Genomic DNA, 18,650 nt, shown 5'->3' on the forward strand with positions numbered 1-18,650 from the left:
AAAATTTAAAAGGCAGCTATATATTCTTCTCACATATAAAGACAAAATGTATACTGTGAAAATTAATATTATAATAAATATGTAAACATTTGTAACATTAAGCATGTGAAGACACTTCAAAAGATCAGATGTGCCAGCATTTTCTCTGATTTTGGACACAAAAAGCTATATTTCACAGGAACAACAACAGTAGCATGCACAGTTATCTTTTAGGCTAGTCAAGTTTGCACATGCAGTCAGCATCAAATATAAACATACACCAAATTACTTTTAGTCTTTGGTTTTACTTTTTGCCGTCAAGTGATTTCCAGCAATCTGTGTTAAATATCTCATCAACAGAGTGACTTTTAGGAGGCCCCTCATGTAATTCCGACTTCCTCCTTGATAGATTCCCTCCCTTGACCTTTCACCTGTCCTGAAATCTTTTCCTAACTCTCTCCCTTTCAGCTAAAACAAGAGGTCACCTTCATCTGCCCTTTCTCATATCCTCTTACAAAGCATCCACTATTAACATAAGACATGTGCATACCTAAGATTTTACTGCTGATTCAATTATAATGCAATGCAATGGATTCTGGGGAAGTTCATTTTTTCCATAAAATTGTATTTTATATCTATACACTTATATTGGCTTGATCTGTGATTTGTATCCTCAATCTATAGCCAACATAATTATGACTCCTCAATTAATTATTATATGAACAGTAAAATCCATGTAAATTAATAGTATTCAGTCTTCTAAAGGCTCTATTTGTAAAAAAAAATTAAAAAAAGTGTTATACAAGATTCAAATGTTTAAAGTTTTCTTAAAGGGATAGTTCACCCAAATTGCGACAACTTTTTATCTCGCAATTGTGAGTTTACGTCTCACAATTATGACTTTTTTTCTCAGAATTGTGAGACATAAACTCGCAATTGCGATTTATAGTCAAAATTGTGAGATATAAACTTGCAATTGCAAGAAAAAGAGAACTGGGAGAAAAGTCACAATTAATTTTTTTTATTTCATGACAGAAACAAGCTTGCATATAAAACCAAGAAAATAATATGTTAAGAAAATAATTCACTATACTGCTAAGTGTGGATAATTTCCACATGTGAGCAAAAATGTACAACAATAACCTGCTTTCACTGATTAGATCAAGACTGGGAGGAGGAGATTTCCTTATCTGGTACATTAAACTGGATAAATAATGATCATTTTATAAATTTGCAAATAATTAGCAAATCCAAAGCGATGCAATAAGAGCAATTTCAGCATCAGTTACATTCATACAGACAATTCTTTTTATTCAAAAAGTCATATGTTCAACAAAGAAATGATTGCATATTTACATTGCTGTCTCCCTGACTACTCTTAAATGAACTGACATTAATTCTGCTGTAGCAGTGCTTTGCATAGCCCAGTGCCCTTTAACAATGTGAGGAAGATTCCGTGAATCTACAGCGTTGGTCCTTGGCATTGAGCACAGTGTAATGGTGCATTCCCAAAATTTGAGATTCAGGACATCATGGTTTGCTGGGAGAGCGTGGGGTAAATGCTCCAGATGCCTCAAGCATGGTCTTCCTGCGTGCGGTCTCCTTAGCGACATTATGGTTCAACCTCCGCAAACGTTCCTGGAACAAAGATTTGAGAAGATGAATATACAATACTGTGCATGACTGAGGTTTTATATTCTTGGTCTCTTTTACCTGTGCATTCTGGAGTATGTTATTGACAAGCACCACTCTTCTCCTGGCATTAAGAAGTTTTTTCACATATGGGTCTAAGTCTAGTGCCACCTTCTGGTGTTCGTTGATCCTACACAACTCTGCAGAAGAAATGTGCACACACAGTATACATGAGATGACACAATATTTATGAATTCTGAAGAAATTGTAAAGTGGATGGATTACTAAATATGTATCTTGTTTTAGTAACTTTTAATAAATCACTCTTACATTAGGACAAAAGAGTCACAGTCATAATAATCATAACATGTTGCATTGGCTCATTTATTAAAACAGCAGTACCTTTCTCTAAACTGTAAGGGACATTGTCACAACTGTATTATGAGGCATCACAAATGTCAGCAAAATGTAGTAACTCACCAATAACATTTCATTCATGCTTCAAACCCTAGTTATTGTGTAAAATGGACAAAACCACCGAAAGTAAACTTTTTTTTAAATCATTGTGTGTGAGTCACACTAGTCAGTTTTTTTTACTATGAAAATATCGTTTTTGTTCTACTTTTGTTGACACTGACACTTACTATACAAGAATGTACGTTTTGTCTAACTGAATGCTATTCTGTTTCACATCGAGCTTTTCAACGGATAAAAGTTTACTGGGAAAAGTTAATATTTTAGTACACTAAAAAATATTATGCACATTTGTATGTATAGTGTAACTGCATTTGTTTTTGTAGCAATGTGTTACATGTCAACAGAACATTCACATTTGCAAGTACATTTCTACACATTATCGAAATGTTAACTACACTGAACAAAAATGCCACAAAATGCCACCCAGGCAAGCTCTATGTTTCCAAACTTCATTGGTATGATTAAGATTAACATTTCATTAGGCAGGTCATTTGTCAATTAAGCAGACATCACAATCATGTTATGTTATATAGATATTTACAGAATATACATGTATTGCCTTTTGCAATTTGCATGTGATGGCTCACACATTAAAAGAAGGTTTAGAAGCTGTGAAGATTATGACAGTTTCACAGAGAATCAACTCCATGTGCATTTAGTTATTGTGCAAATTCTATACAACTGTTCTTACTATTAGATATTCAAATATAAGAAATTCAAATCTGGTGTGAAGTAAGATTTGTTCAGAGATCTGAATTTATTATTTTGGACCAAAAAAAATCAAATTTGAGAATCAAACAAACGATCGAGAAAAACTGCATAAATCGCGCCAAACCTACTTACCAGATGCCAAATTATCAATGTGTTCTCTAAGTTCCACTTGGCTTTCTCTGTGAAGATAAATAAAGTATATAGTAAACGATACAGCTGTCCATATTTATGCACGCTTTAAAACTCATGACTATGAATCATTTCTTAAAAGCATAAATCGTGCGATGCTGCTAAAAGTAACAAACGAAGAAACGAGCTGTTTTACATGTAAATGGTCGCACAGCATCTCTGAGTCACAAGACCTGTCATGTTGACAGGGGTTAGCATGCTAGCAAACAGAACTGCTCATTGTAAATTAAACATTTCTAGGGTGTAAAAAAACACATAGGTATCCCAAAATATACTACCTGACTGAGTGCACATGTAAGTCCAGCTGCTGTACCGCGGGTCTCAAGAGGTCCAGCAAACCCTCCGCGAGAGCATCTTTCCCTGATGGGGTTTCCACAACTGCTAACGCTGCCATCTTTACTGAGCATTGATTTGATACAACAGTCACTGAGCCTTTTACGCAGAGTATGACATATATATGAAACAGTGACAGTACATGCGCTATGTGTATGATTTGTAAATCAGCGAATCTCCACGTTTCCGTACATTTTACGTCACTCATATGGCTGTGTGCAAATACAATACTGGCGTACTGCTGTACATACGACGCAGTTTACATTGTATGATGTGATTTATACTGTAAAAATAGTGGGTAACTGACTTGAAATGTCAAGCAATGAAATGTACACTGTATACACTCACTGCTGTATGTAAAGGTATACTGCATTTTGATACAGTTCAGTGCTCGATGAGGGGTCCGCAAGGGAGTAGGGGTCAGTTAGTAAAAATAATAAAAAGGATTAAATTATTATTTATTTATTTTTATTTGTAAAGATAGTACGACAATGAGTAGAAATATTTCACAGTATAAATTATAAATTATCCTTAGCATCCCAGAGTGTGATATAAAAAAATATTAGATATGCTTTATAGTTTATGATACTACATGCAATATTTGTAATTTGACATTCTTAAATTATTGTCTTACTGCAGGAAAAACTACAATGTAATTTAAACTTAAAACAATTTTAATTTAATACTTAAAAATGCTCAGAATACCTAAATTATATTGTTTCCCTTGTACATTTATATACATTTTAAGCTAAAATAGTGATGTACAAAGTTCATGCCGGTTCATGCACAACCCCTAGTACTAGTATTGAATTGTGCTATTTGGCACACAACCTTTCACGCTTAAATCTCGCGATATCTGACGTAGTAAGTAGTGCTCCATTTTCCGAACTCGCGCAGTTGTTAGCACCATTTTGTGATGAATGAGGGGAGGTTTGGCAGATAGAGTTGCCGATTACTGTAGATTGGTGTTAAATACTCTATTCTGTGGAATAAACCTTTGTTTTTAGTTCTTAAATATATTTTGAAGAGGGGCAATAGTTGTACAATTTTCGGGTCAAATTTAGTTTTGAGTGGAGATTTTGTCGAGTCAGTCAGCTGCTTTAGCGCCGCGCTAGCTCCACAGCTAACATATCTACCCTGACTCAACTGCACGAGTCGTCCAGAGAAAAGGTAAGTTCACACATTTTAAACAATTATACGTATTAAATATGTCTTAAACATTAACGATTAGGTTAATATGAGAATATGAATAAGTTTTGTGTGAGTTACGGTGAGATTACTAGGGTGGTGAGCAGTCAAGTTATGCAAGTAACGTTACATTGGTTTACCTACAACCGGTAAAACACGTTGTTTTTTTCCTGTTATGTTGACGCCTGGTATGAATAACAAAGTGCTTTGAAGCCTGTGTGTGGCTCTGATACACAACATTTTTGTCATCATTTTGTACTGGCAGCTTTTCAGCATGCTGCAAACACTACAAAAATTATGCCACGGTCGGGGTTTTTAAAAAACAAAATTTTAAACATATTTATAGCATACATTTTCACAGCATGAAATTATTTTATATATATATATATATGTATGTATGAGAGAGAGAGAGAGAGAGAGAGAGAGAGAGAGATGGGTTTTAAATTAAGAATGGGGGTCCCTCACATGAGGATCATCTCATTTGGGGGTCTGTGGCATCTGAACGTTAAATTGCTAGCTTTTATAATGCAGCCAATTTATTACAATTTCTATCTGATGTCAAGTCTTTCCATTAACGTCCTTATGTCTGTCTGAAACTTTCATGCAATAAAGATGTTACATTTATATTCTGCTGTGTTTCCTCTACAGGAGAGAACCCTGCAAGTCTGAAGAAACATGAGCGCCCCTTCTTCTCAAAAAGTCGTGCTGAAAAGCACCACCAAGGTGTCCCTGAATGAGCGGTGAGGCGCTACGCATCCTGACAGCATTATCTCAAGGCCGGGGGGAAAAGCATACAGAGATAACTAAGGCATGAAGCCTCAAGACACGTGTACTATGGAGGTCATTGAGGGGGAGACATCAGATCTGACATGGACGCTAGACTGCCCGCATGGTGTGCTCTGCTTACCCAACATGACGACGGTTACTTGAGTCGATGTATAAGATCTAATAATGTGCCATGTTTGGCGCGGCGTCTCTTGTGTAAGCGGCGCACACCCGGAGGTGAGAGGGTAATGGTGGTGAGGTAAGCCGACTGCACTTGAGTTCACTGCAGAAGAGCATCCTCGGCCATGGGAATGAGTTGATAGTGCAGGATGGTATGTGTGCCATCCATATTTCTTGCCCTCTCTCACACAACACGCTCTCTCTCTCTTAGATGACCTTTTTCTGCTCCTTTGCATTTCTAAATTTCTCTCTGTCTGTCTATGGAATAAAGGTGCCCAGTCCATACTTAGACGTGACCTGTCCCCCCAACCCCCTTCCCTTCTTCTCAGAAGAAGCATCTTACAGAACAATGTACCAGGTCACGGTCTTGGTAGTAAGTGGCTGGGTTGCCAGACACCCCTCTAGCCCTGGGCCAACTCGCCGTGTGGTGTCTCGGACCGATGACATCACAGTAGGTTGATGGTGGCCTGTAAGTGGCAATTACTCTGAAAGAAATCTACCTGCCTCTTTTCTATCTCCGGCTACATCTACATTAATCCAGATACATTTGAAAATGACGTTTTCATTTCAAGACGCTTTCCACTGACACTAGTGTTTCCAAAAGTTGCTAAAATCATCTTATTGCACAAAGTAAAATAAAAGCTCACTGAGATGATGCAGAGAGACCTGACTTTGAGTTCAAATGCTATTCTTCTAGCACAATAATATCACAACTATAAATTCACTTAAAATTGCTGTTCTGATTAGTGCAAAACGCAATTGCCCTCATGTTTTTGCCACAGGACAGCAATTTTCTTTCCTCTTAACAGAAATGTAGTTTGAAGATTGTACAAAGTAACGTTGTAACAACAATCTTTAATGAATAGAATGCACAGCAATGCTGGTATAACCGTAGATATCTGTGGGTCTTTGAATACTAAGGTTTTCATACTCTCTACAATGTGGCAAAAAACCCAGCTTTTTCAAATGTATCCATTTGTGAAAGGGTTTTCAAAAGGCTCAATTTTTGTAGGACAAAAATGCTACCTCGTTGTGGACTGAAGGCCAAACTTAGAGGAAAAAGGTGTTTTCAAATGTATCTGGATTAATATAGATGTAGCCTCTGTCTTCTCTTTTGCTATCCCTATATTCTCCGAACCATATTATAGACGTTCAGTTTAAACCAAACTACTGATTTGTTGGGGTGTCTCCACATGTAATCGAGAGAGAGTGTAAATAAAAGCGTGTGGTCTAAAAAGGGCATTCACTAAATTGCTACACGAGCCGATGTAGCTACGTCCATGCTGTGTGAAATGATTTGATTGGAACCCTCCTTTCCTCGTATCCCCCTTTCCCTCCTCTTTCTCTCTCTCTCTCTCTCTACCCTCCTCCTTCTGTTGTGTCCCAAAAGCTTTACAAACATGCTGAAGAACAAGCAGCCGACAGTGAGTAGCATCCGGGCGACCATGCAGCAGCAGCACATGGCCAGTGCGCGCAACCGCCGGCTTGCTCAGCAGATGGAGAACAGGCCCTCTGTGCAGGCTGCCCTGTCACACAAACAGGTAAGAGATGAAATGCACAAAGATGATTTAAATGGCACGTTCAGGTTATATAGATGGAGTCACAAATCTACTGATGGCTGCATCACAGTATATGAAAGCAAAATGTATTTAATATGTACACAACAGTAGGCTTGCTACGATAGTCGGTGTTCAGACTCTACACCGGTTACATCACTTGCCCACCGTGGCACTGCCTCCACCGTCGTTTTGATTATTATTTTTTTTTTTATAGTAATAAAATAACTTAGTTCAATTAGAGAACAGACAATACAAATAAACTGAATGTGTCTGCTTAATAAAGCATGATCCGACCGTGAGTATCGGCAACGGAGGGAGTCATTAATCAGATTTCATTCTTCAGAGAGTGAGCTGACTGAGATGATCGCAGAAGATTTGGCTTCAAAGCGAAATGTAAAAGCGCCTATTTAAGTGAGTTTGTCATTTTTGTTGTTGTGTTTTTCATTAAGAATAATAGGCCAATGAACCCACAATTCAAGCATTTGGCGCTAATTCAAAACCAAAACTAAAATGTGCGCGGCCGCAGAGAGCGCGCATTTACGACCGCACTCTCTCATTCATTCACGGCCGCAGAGAGTGCGCATTTACGATCGTACTCATTCATTCACGGCCGCAGAGAGCGTGCATTTACGACCGCACTCATTCATTCACGGCCGCAGAGAGCGCGCATTTACGACCACACTCTCATTCAGTCACGGCCGCAGAGAGCGCGCATTTACGGCCGCACTCTCTCATTCATTCACGGCCGTAGAGAGCGCGCATTTACGGCCGCACTCTCATTCAGTCACGGCCGCAGAGAGCGCGCATTTACGGCCGCACTCTCTCATTCATTCACGGCCGTAGAGAGTGCGCATTTACGGCCGCACTCTTGTTCAGTCACGGCCGCAGAGAGCACGGATTTACGGCCGCACTCTCATTCATTCACGGCCGCAGAGAGCGCGCATTTACGGCCGCACTCATTCATTCACGGCCGCAAAGAGCGCGCATTTACGGCCGCACTCTCATTCAGTCATGGCCACACTCTCATTCATTCACGGCCGCAGAGAGCGCGCATTTACGGCCGCACTCTCATTCATTCTCAGCCGCAGAGAGCGCGCATTTACGGCCGCATTCTCATTCACGGTGTGCGCGCACTGGGGCGTTTTCAGTTCATTGCTATGAAAGCTTAAGTTTCATAGGAATTCTTTGAAACTGCTCTTTTTGCTCCGTTCCATTATGAATGCCCGAGCGGCCGTGTGCATGTTACTTTCGGTTAGATACAATTAGTGATTTAAAAGTGCAGTCGGTGATACCGGTGTATTTAGGCATGTTACGATAACAAATTTTGCTGGACGATAAATTGGCTAAGAAATTATTGCAATAAAATTGTCATTCTGAGACCATTTTCATCCAAAAATGATAATGGCATAATAATGCAGGTACACCTTTTCAAAGATCAGTAAACTTTTATTTCTAAAGACTATTTAACACTGAAAATGGAAAACATTTTAAATATCCACAATAAATGAACAAAACAACCAAAAACAATAAAAGCAATGGACTCTCAGTCTGTTAACAAAAAATGCACTTGAATAAATACCAAAAACAATAAATAAAATGGATGAAAACTGCAACGGATGATTTGAGTTTTAGGTACATATTAGGGGTGGCACGGTTCACAAAACCCACGGTTTGTTTCACGGTTTTAGGCTTGCGGTTTTCGGTTCTGTACTGTTGTTGTTGTTTTTTCTTTTAATCGTTAACACTCCAGAAATGTACTTCAGCATATGATATTTAGCTTAATTATCCACAATTAAGGTTAAGGATATTACATTTTTTATATCATGTAATCATGCACAAACTGAATTTGACTTTACTTTAAGCACATTATTGGTAACATCTCTGAGGAAAGCTAGATGAGATTTTGATACAGCAAGAGAGAAGACATTGACATGCTTTTCATTTATTTGGCAAAAAAATGAGTATGTATTGCTATCTCTACAGGAACTTATGTGCCTTTTTAGTACACAAAGAGATTTTACTTGAAGCACACAAAGATTAAGCTGAATAATTAACTTGCATTTATCAAACTGCCAACTTCAGTGTAGCTTTTAAAGCCTTGTTTAAACTGGACGCGTCCGCATGAGTGTGAGGGTGCGCGTGGCAAAAATGGCATCAACGCGGAGAGGGCGGTAGTGCGTGTTGTGTGCACGAGACCCCATTTCGCTTGCTGGTGTGCGCGGCTCCGCAACCGAAGAAGCACGAGTTCCAGGAGAATCTGGCCGAGCATGATGTCTCATCACGCCGGCACCCGTGCGTCGAGTATTAACACCTCCCCAAACGGACGAGGCGCGCGCAGTCAGCGAGAGAGAGAGACAAGGAAAACAAACAAGCACGCAAGTGGAATTTATCGAGGTAAAAATTATCGTGCGACTAATTGATTTATTGACTATCGCGACAGGCCTACCGGTATTACCGTGGGAATTTCCTCACGGTCACATCCCTACTCTACAGTTAAAATGGTTGGGGTCAGTAAGATTTAAAAAGGCTTGTATTCAATTAATTCGTACTAGTATACAACACAAACGAACCTGTTTCTGTATTCTGAAATTGCATTATAGATAAATTACCAAAGTCGTTTCATGTTACCTTTTTAAATGTGATATGCCTAATAAATTAACAATCCTTTATATCGCCCACCTCCTGTAGAGCCTGAAGCAGAGACTTGGGAAGAGCAACATCCAGGCCAGACTGGGTCGGCCCATCGGCTCGTTGATGCCGGGTGGCGGCAGAGGACGAGGTTTTCCCGGTGGATTGCGTGGAGCTGGACGAGGACTGCGAGGAAGAGTGAGAGGCGGTACCATGAGAGGAGCACTCTCTCTTAGAGGTGACAAACAGTCTTTAAATGACGCTACTGCTTTTTTTTTGTTGCATTTTTCAGTGTGCTTGTCAGACACTGTCCTGAATTTACTTAATAAAAAACATCCTATTTATATATGTATATAGGCTCATTATAGTTCTAAATCTGAGGAAGAGATGCGTGCATGTTGCATAAAGCTTCCTTTGCTGTAAGTGTAGTGTCGGCTTTTTAACATGTCAAAAGAAATGTTAATTTGGAATTGTCAATCATTGCTGATGATTTACAGTGGTAATGTTCTTCACAAGTTAAGCACCCTCTAAACTTTGCGATATGCTGATTGGGCTAATGTCATTTTATGGCTGTTTGGAGACCCCTGGTGTGCTACTAGATTTGTAGTTCCTGCACCTGTTGTACACCCTCTAGGTGGTAACAGAAGGAGACAGCTGAGCCTGCTTTACTGTTCCCCCTAAGCAGTGTAGATGATTTAAGAGAGAGTTTTTCAGCTATAAAAGGATTCCAGACTGCAACCATATGGTCTGCATTTTGTGACATTTTTACTGCAGGTGCGACCCTAACAATTTTGTTGGGGTTAGTGACCACAACGTTATCCAACATCAAATGGCTGTGCCACTCATTTGTGCTTCGTTTATCAGTTTGGACCAAAAATAGCGCAGCGCTTATGCAACACCATTAATACACAGCGCTGGGAGATCCAGTGAAGAAAGCCATTGAATTTGCCACAGAATGAATTAACATTGCTGCGAGATCTAGTGAGAAGCATTCGAATTAGGTGAAGAGTTCTGTTATAAACCAGAGATATCAGATCAAACAGTGCTGATGTGGAAATCAGGAGAAACAAGAAGGCTTTCAGTCAAAAATCAGCAACACTCACCATGGGTTAAATGTAGTAAAACTAACTGTAACCATGGTATTGTGGCAGAAATGCACAAATGCTTTCAAGTACTTCACACATTTTTTTTTCCAGCACTTCAAAACTCTAATATTATAATTTGTGAGCCTGGACCACAAAACCATTAATAGCCAACAATACATTGAATGGGTCAAAATTATTGCTTTTTTTATGCCAAAAAATATTAGGATAAGTAAAGATCATGTTCCATGAAGATATTTTGTAAATGTCCTACTGTAAATCTATCGAATAATCAGTGGTGGAATGTAGCAAAATACATATTCAGTTTCAGGGCTCGACGTTAACGCTTATCCGGGACAAGTGGATTTTTTTTGAAGGGGCAAGTGAAAGAGAATTTTTCCCGGCCGGGACAAGCTGATTAAAACGAAGAACAAAAATAAGTAGGGAATCACCAAAATGCAAGAATGATTCTGCATTCATTTAGTGTAATGTGGCGTTCACACCGGACGCGATTCGCGCGAATAATTCGCGCTTATCGCACGAAGGTGGACACTTGAACATTTGGAGTTTACTCGCTTCATTCGCGCGAATCGCGTGTGACATTCACTGCAGAACAGACGCGAATTCGGGAGGGGCTTCTGCCAGCGGCTCATCTCGTTGAGAAATGGCTGACATGGGCTGTTTACATGTCTTTTTTTTTTTTGTTAAAATCTACTGTTAATGTGTGACAACGTAGTTTTAAGACTTTTTCAGTCGATAATGTAGTTGTGTAAAGCTCAAATCTGTGGTTTATTTATATAAAGAGTGCCTATTTGAACATTTTATCTGGCGTTTTCGGAGTTGTGAGCTCCAGCGGATCAGCGGCGGTCAGCGCTTGTCAACGCCGGCGAGGGCAACCTTTCCTTGGCCAGTCCTTCTGCCGCTGGCTCTGTCTCTGTGGTGTGTCTCGAGCTATAATTCGTCTTGTAACGGGCGATCTTTGGTCTCATGGATCTATCATTTGTTCCCTGGCAAATCGTTTAGGCTGAGGGCAAAGTGAAGTTTCATTACTTTTTTATTTTTAGGCTATATGTACGTTACAGTTGTAGCCGACTAGCACTGACTTTGAATGTTTGAGTGAATTGTTTGCTTTATTTCATGTATAGCTTATTATACCTTTTACTTATACTTTTGTATTATTGGTCATACATAAACTTGAATTTAACAAAAAGAGACTGGGTTGTGTTTCATGTCATTTAATGTTATCACAGTGATAATCATATTGTCTGAACCAGATATTAATATACAGATTTTCTCCTCATTGTTGTCTCTACTAGAGCAAGCTCCTGATTGGTTAACGCTGCGCGAATATCCACCAAAGTTCAGATTTTTCAACTTGAGCGAATCACGTTCAAAACGCTCAATTCGCGTCCTTCGCGCCGCCTCATTCACATGAATCGCGCCGCAGAATGCCATTTCGCGTCTCTGCATTGACTTAACATGTAAATCACTCGCGCCTGGTGTGAACGCACCATAAGTGGTGATCAATAGTGGATAATATACACTCACCTAAAGGATTATTAGGAACACCATACTAATACTGTGTCTGACCCCCTTTCGCCTTCAGAACTGCCTTAATTCTACGTGGCATTGATTCAACAAGGTGCTGAAAGCATTCTTGAGAAATGTTGGCCCATATTGATTGGATAGCATCTTGCAGTTGATGGAGATTTGTGGGATGCACATCCAGGGCACGAAGCTCCCGTTCCACCACATCCCAAAGATGCTCTATTGGGTTGAGATCTGGTGACTGTGGGGGCCATTTTAGTACAGTGAACTCATTGTCATGTTCAAGAAACCAATTTGAAATGAATCGAGCTTTGTGACATGGTGCATTATCCTGCTGGAAGTAGTCATCAGAGGATGGGTACATGGTGGTCATAAAGGGATGGACATGGTCAGAAACAATGCTCAGGTAGGCCGTGGCATTTAAACGATGCCCAATTGGCACTAAGGGGCCTAAAGTGTGCCAAGCAAACAACATCCCCCACACCATTACACCACCACCACCAGCCTGCACAGTGGTAACAAGGCATGATGGATCCATGTTCTCATTCTGTTTATGCCAAATTCTGACTCTACCATCTGAATGTCTCAACAGAAATCGAGACTCATCAGACCAGGCAAAATTTTTCCAATCTTCAACTGTCCAATTTTGGTGAGCTTGTGCAAATTGTAGCCTCTTTTTCCTATTTGTAGTGGAGATGAGTGGTACCCGGTGGGGTCTTCTGCTGTTGTAGTCCATCCGCCTCAAGGTTGTGCGTGTTGTGCCTTCACAAATGCTTTGCTGCATACCTCGGTTGTAACGAGTGGTTATTTCAGTCAACGTTGCTCTTCTATCAGCTTGAATCAGTCGGCCCATTCTCCTCTGACCTCTAGCATCAACAAGGCAACAGGACTGCCGCATACTGGATGTTTTTCCCTTTTCACACCATTCTTTGTAAACCCTAGAAATGGTTGTGCGTGAAAATCGCAGTAACTGAGCAGATTGTGAAATACTCAGACCGGCCCGTCTGGCACCAACAACCATGCCACGCTCAAAATTGCTTAAATCACCTTTCTTTCCCATTCTGACATTCAGTTTGGAGTTCAGGAGACCCCTAAATCCATTGAATCAACTGCCATGTGATTGGTTGATTAGATCATTGCATTAATGAGAAATTAAACAGGTGTTCCTAATAATCCTTTAGGTGAGTGTATAATGTAATGAACTGATGGTAACAAGGTTGCGCTGTTGTGGCTCACGCAGCCTCATGAGGAGAAATCACAAATGAGTGCCACTCACACAGAAACTCCGTAACATACTGCAGTAATTTTTATATTTAAAACATATAATACAGTTAAAAAACATCACACGACCAAGTGCTGTTTTCCTGAATACCGTCACGACTGAAAATGTGACACTGATTTAATATGACGGTTCCATAAGCAATTAATTAACATTAAGTCACTTACATTTTAGATGCAATACTGACTGTTTTTGTTCTATTTCAGCAGCGAAAATATTTCCAAGATTATATAATATTTCCAAGATCACATCAGAACTGTAACGCATCTCACCGCAACCGTCTCTTACTGAATGATTCAGCTTTTTGAATGAATCTGTTGAATCAAAGATTCAATGACCTGTTCATAAACGACTGTGGCCCAGTCCCAAATGGCACACTTCATGTGCACTTTCGGTCTTGTGGACTTAACAATGGCCGCTGCGTGCGCATGTCCATTAAGTCCACGAGACCACAGGGTGTCCCAATTTTCATTTTAGGTCTCAGAAGGGTGCTCGTGTGCGCATTTAATTTATTGATCAAATTTAAGAATATAAAAGGAAAGCTGAAGCATAGCCTATATTTAATAAGATTTGGGGAAAATGCCCTGTAAACTGATTGTAAGCACAATTACATGAACCCAAATCTAACTTGATTAAAATGCCACAGCCTATACTGTTTTTATTATTTTCATTATTAGAATATAGACATTAAGATAATAAATTATGCAAGTACTTTTAATACTCAAAGTACATTTAAAATTGGGTACTTTTTGGGTTGTCATTGTGATTGTCATTCTACTTTTACTAAAGTAAATGTATCTCTGGTTATTTGTACTTTTATTTAAGTACTGAGATTCAGTACTTCCTCCACCATTGCGAATAATACATTTTCGTAATATGCTACTTAAAGTGATTTTCTCAATATTTCTGGGGGTTTTTCCCCAGATTTTCAAATAGTTGTATCTCAGCCAAATATTGTCTGATCCTAACCATACATCAATCGAAAGCTTATTTATTCAGCTTTCAGGTGATTGTATAAATCTCAATTTCAAAAAATGTATCCTTATGACTGGTTTTGTGGTCCAGGGTCACATATTTAAATGTTTTTAGTGTGATGACCAAAACATTATTTGTTCATCTTTTAAATATTGTCCTCATTTATAAAACAAAGTTTCAAGATGTAGGAAAACGTACACTTATTTAAAAATAAGACGTAAAATTAGACATTTAAATTGTAAAAAGTATGTGGCTGCAGAGGAGTGCTTATTAGCTATTTCCACTATATATAAAAATGTATTTATACACAAGCGTCAGCGGAGCATCAGCAGCATGTGTTTTGTCACTGCCCATATCAATGAATGAGAGCGTTCACATCGGAAGCGTGGCGGCCGACTCTCTCACGGTGCGTCTCCTCTGGCCTGGAACAGAGCGAGGGGCATTTCAAGTCGTTCCTGTGGAAGTTCATAGGCATGAATATGAAATGCTCCGTGCCAGTGGATACCCGTCATTCATTAACATGGGCAGCGGCAAAACATGCGCTGTTCACACTCTGCTGACACTTGCGATGTGAAACAACAGACATAAGACACTCGTGGTGGTTTAGGAATAAGATTGCATGGGTATTTGAATCGAGATGTTCTTTTAGCAATTAATTGTGCAGCTCTAGCCTACACTGTATGAATCAATCTTTGTTAAAGCTAAAAAAGTGATTTTTGTCAGTCTTTTGTTTTATTAACATTAAAACCCTTATATTGCTCAGTTCAGTTTTTAATTGTAGCGTCTGTTCTCTAACTGAACTAAATAATTTTTTTTACTATAAAACAATCAAAATGATATCGATACGACTGTTTATAATTTCATACAGCTATATCTATAACAAAAAAAACATTTACAAGTCTTGACATAATTTCTGGGAGATAAGTCAGTAAATTCGAGTAAAATCACTGGCTTGCTTATCCCGTGCGAATGCGCCACGCAAAATTCAGATGTGGGGGAGTAGTTTCTAAATCACACGAGGTCACCAGATAATACTAATCCCGTGCGAAATAGGGCTTTATATTGTAATAAAACAGACATTTAACAAATATATCAACATGAATAACCATTCAAAGTTACATATCACAGCATTAAATGGCAACTTTACACAAACATGCCGAGACAAATTTGCGTTTTGCCTTCCAAACAGGGACAGCATAGGTCAAGCACTCAGTACAGAATAATATAAAATAAAATATCCCAGAGGACCGTGTGTGTGACAGCAGTGATGAGGAGGTGCCAGCAAAGCCCATCTGTGTTTCCGCATATATGTAATACCGTTAAAGTTCCTACAATGTGTTTTAATGTTATTAAATTGTAATATTATTGTTTTTAATAACTGAGCTGATATACATAGCATAACATGCCATAATAACACAATCATCCATATTGTCATCTGTGGCTTTGTCCCATTTTATGCCTTTGTTGCATGGTGTCCACCACATACTTGGACAGTTAATTCTTTTTTAAATAAAACTGAATTTGAAAAAAAAAAAAACTAGATAATGTTTTCCATAATTCATGCATGAAAGGGTTAATGACAGAGATGGCGGCAGGTATATTAGGCTGCTCACACTTTAAGACCTAATGCACAAATCCAATAAAATGATACACCTCTGTTTTCATGAGTTCAATTCAGCTATATTCAGCCCTGTAGAAATGGTGATTGCCCAGTATCGCGGCCACCTAAAATCATATATATATATATATGATTTTAGGTGGCCGCGATACGTGGCATCTAGCTATCTATATATCTCTGTTTTTATTTATTTATTTTTTTTTTTTATGCTTGTTACTTGCCAAGAATATATCAATGGAAGCTGACATGGGATTAAAACACCAACCAACCAATATTGATCTTTTGTATTCTCAATTTATAATAATAAGAATATATATAAATGTATGTTATAAAGTTAACTGCAAGCACTCCCCCACACATTCATTTTCCTTTAGTGAAACGATTTGTTTTTATTTTCTAGGTGCAGGTCAGATGAGGGGTAGGGGAGGTCCTGGGCGTATTGGTCTCCGTCGAGGTATGCGTCAGCGCGGAGGAGCTATAGGACGAGGAGCTTTTATTGGCCGAGGTGCAGCTCGTGGAGCAGCTGGAGGAAGAGGTATGATGTCAAATTACGATGATATTGCTAGATTGCCCAAACATTGAAAAGTTAAATACACATTTTTGCCAGTTAGTGTTTTCTGTATTGATGTATTGCAAAACACATAATTAAGTTTTTGTTTCAATGGTTCTCTTTTAGGCCGTGGGGGTCTGAGAGGTCGCGGAGGGTTTGCTGGAAGAGGTCGTGGACGCGGCAGAGGCCGAGGTGTAGGACGTCCCATCGTCACACGGGAGCAGTTGGACAACCAGCTTGATGCTTACATGTCGAAGACCAAGGGCCATCTGGATGCCGAGTTGGATGCATATATGGCACAGGCAGACCCTGAGAGCATGGAGTAACCACAGCTGAGCTGAGAAAGAGCAGCTCCCCAAAGATCTGCAGATAATAGACTGACTGACAACAACATACAGAACCATTAAAGCTGTTGCTCTTGGACACTCCCTGATGAGACATTTAAACTTGAAGTTTGTACAAAGTTATGTTTCCATCCCAGTTATGTTCAAACATCTGAGTCGTTACTTGTATTTCCTAAAATGAATGCTGTACCATCCATAAAGCCTCACAACAATTTATGGTTCTAAAACACAGGTCCTCTTAGAAAAGTTTTGGCCGTGAAGTGAAGGAAAAAAAAAATGTTTTCCATTGAGCTGTAATAATAGAGATTGTACTTGATGTGCTATTTGTTGGCCAAAAGTCTGAAAATGACCCAATGTATGAGGAACTGTGAACTCTAACCAGTGACATTTAATTGTCCGGTGGTAAAACATGGTTTATATAGATAAACTGTAATTACCGTAATGTTCTACAAATGTCATTTACCTTTTTATTATTGTATTTTTATTATGTTTTAAAAAGTAGAACTTTTACTCAGTATACGCAATCTTGATGGTCTTTTTTTTTTTTTTTTTTTGGCATAAAATATGTTTTTAAAAGTATATTGTAACCCACAACCTTTTCTTTTTCTTTTGGCTTTAAATAAATCTTGGCCAATGAGACCCATGTTGTTGCAGTGACTTCCCAAACAATATTACCATCTAGGCATGGAACCTTTTATGAAAGAGTCTTAACTTCAGTATCTCCACTAGATGGAGGTAAAATGCTGGTTTGTTTTTTTGAATTGCATTTTTTCATTCAAAGCGTAATTTAATTTGATGCTTCTGGGAAGTATGCGTGCATGTACAATGAGTAATGAAAACCGGTTTATTTGAGGGTCCCAAGTGTCTACCTCTGTTCAGTGGCTTCAATATACAGTACAAACGAGATCAGAACTTGCAACCAAAGTGTTAAATCAAAATCACTAATTAGAACAAAGTCCTAATTTAAATTAGACACATTTTAGAGATACTGTCTGAGAAATTTCAACTAAACATAAACATAAAACATATTTTGTCTTCTGTATTAAGCATTTAAATGTACTTTAAAAATATTTACAGTGTGGTCAGTACTGTGAAATATGTTGCTAAATTTAAGCTGCAGTCCGTAAAAATGATCAAAAATCAATTTGAGCAAGTACATAACCAGCCAGTGTTCAAAACTATCTCCTTACCTTTGGCAACTCTCAATGGTAAGCTTGTAAAAATGTGTTATAATTTGAGTGGTACTGGTGGGTTTCTGCTGGAAATTCAAGCATGTATAGATAAAGAAGGAGTCCTGGGGGTATTCCAGAAAGCAGGTTATGTGACATACCCGGGTATGTTTAAGAGTAAGTTAGCTGATAACCTCATCTTTTGGTTCCAAAAACAGAGGTAACTTTCAGGGTATGCAAGTAACCATGGCAACTCACTCTCTGAACATAACCTGCTCCGGACCAGGTTATGTTCCAGGGTTTGTTTGCTTAAGAGGTATTCAGATGTGTTTTATATAATTAATATAGTTATTAACATAACCACATTGTTTCATTTATATAATATACAATATTATATATTAATTCTAAAGAATTGGAGTAAAAAATAAGTTTACATGTTAATTC

General features: G+C 38.8%; 2 protein-coding genes across 3 annotated transcripts; one reads left to right on the forward strand and one right to left on the reverse strand.

Annotated features, from left to right (window-relative positions):
- Positions 1–53: 53 nt before the first annotated feature.
- snapin (SNAP associated protein) lies at positions 54–3,410 on the reverse strand. The gene is made up of 4 exons (XM_079830115.1): positions 3,267–3,410; positions 2,932–2,978; positions 1,693–1,811; positions 54–1,617 (listed from the first exon to the last, which is right to left on the reverse strand). Exons 1-4 carry the CDS (start codon positions 3,380–3,382, stop codon positions 1,510–1,512), a joined length of 390 nt encoding a protein of 129 aa, XP_079686241.1. The 5' UTR covers positions 3,383–3,410; the 3' UTR covers positions 54–1,509.
- An 804-nt stretch (positions 3,411–4,214) lies between these two features.
- chtopa (chromatin target of PRMT1a) lies at positions 4,215–17,676 on the forward strand. Of its 2 annotated transcripts, none has more exons than XM_079829616.1 (6): positions 4,215–4,491; positions 5,158–5,606; positions 6,845–6,995; positions 9,702–9,879; positions 16,544–16,678; positions 16,820–17,676. In XM_079829616.1, exons 3-6 carry the CDS (start codon positions 6,855–6,857, stop codon positions 17,017–17,019), a joined length of 654 nt encoding a protein of 217 aa, XP_079685742.1. In that variant the 5' UTR covers positions 4,215–4,491; positions 5,158–5,606; positions 6,845–6,854; the 3' UTR covers positions 17,020–17,676. The 2 variants fall into 2 exon arrangements, with proteins under 2 accessions (XP_079685742.1, XP_079685741.1); XM_079829615.1 differs by having other exon boundaries at positions 5,158–5,249.
- Positions 17,677–18,650: the final 974 nt, after the last annotated feature.

The sequence above is a fragment of the Gobio gobio genome (assembly GCF_949357685.1).
Source record: "Gobio gobio genome assembly, chromosome: 11".
In the NCBI taxonomy this organism is placed as follows: Eukaryota; Metazoa; Chordata; class Actinopteri; order Cypriniformes; family Gobionidae; genus Gobio; species Gobio gobio.

Coding starts and splice junctions, on each gene's coding strand:
- chtopa (XM_079829615.1), top strand. CDS start 5,185: ATGAGCGCCCCTTCTTCTCAAAAAGTCGTGCTGAAAAGCACCACCAAG. Junction 9,880..16,543: donor AGGAGCACTCTCTCTTAGAG/GTGACAAACAGT, acceptor TTTATTTTCTAG/GTGCAGGTCAGATGAGGGGT. Junction 16,679..16,819: donor TGGAGCAGCTGGAGGAAGAG/GTATGATGTCAA, acceptor GTTCTCTTTTAG/GCCGTGGGGGTCTGAGAGGT.
- snapin (XM_079830115.1), bottom strand. CDS start 3,382: ATGGCAGCGTTAGCAGTTGTGGAAACCCCATCAGGGAAAGATGCTCTC. Junction 2,979..3,266: donor TTACATGTGCACTCAGTCAG/GTAGTATATTTT, acceptor TTATCTTCACAG/AGAAAGCCAAGTGGAACTTA. Junction 1,618..1,692: donor ACATACTCCAGAATGCACAG/GTAAAAGAGACC, acceptor TCTTTGTTCCAG/GAACGTTTGCGGAGGTTGAA.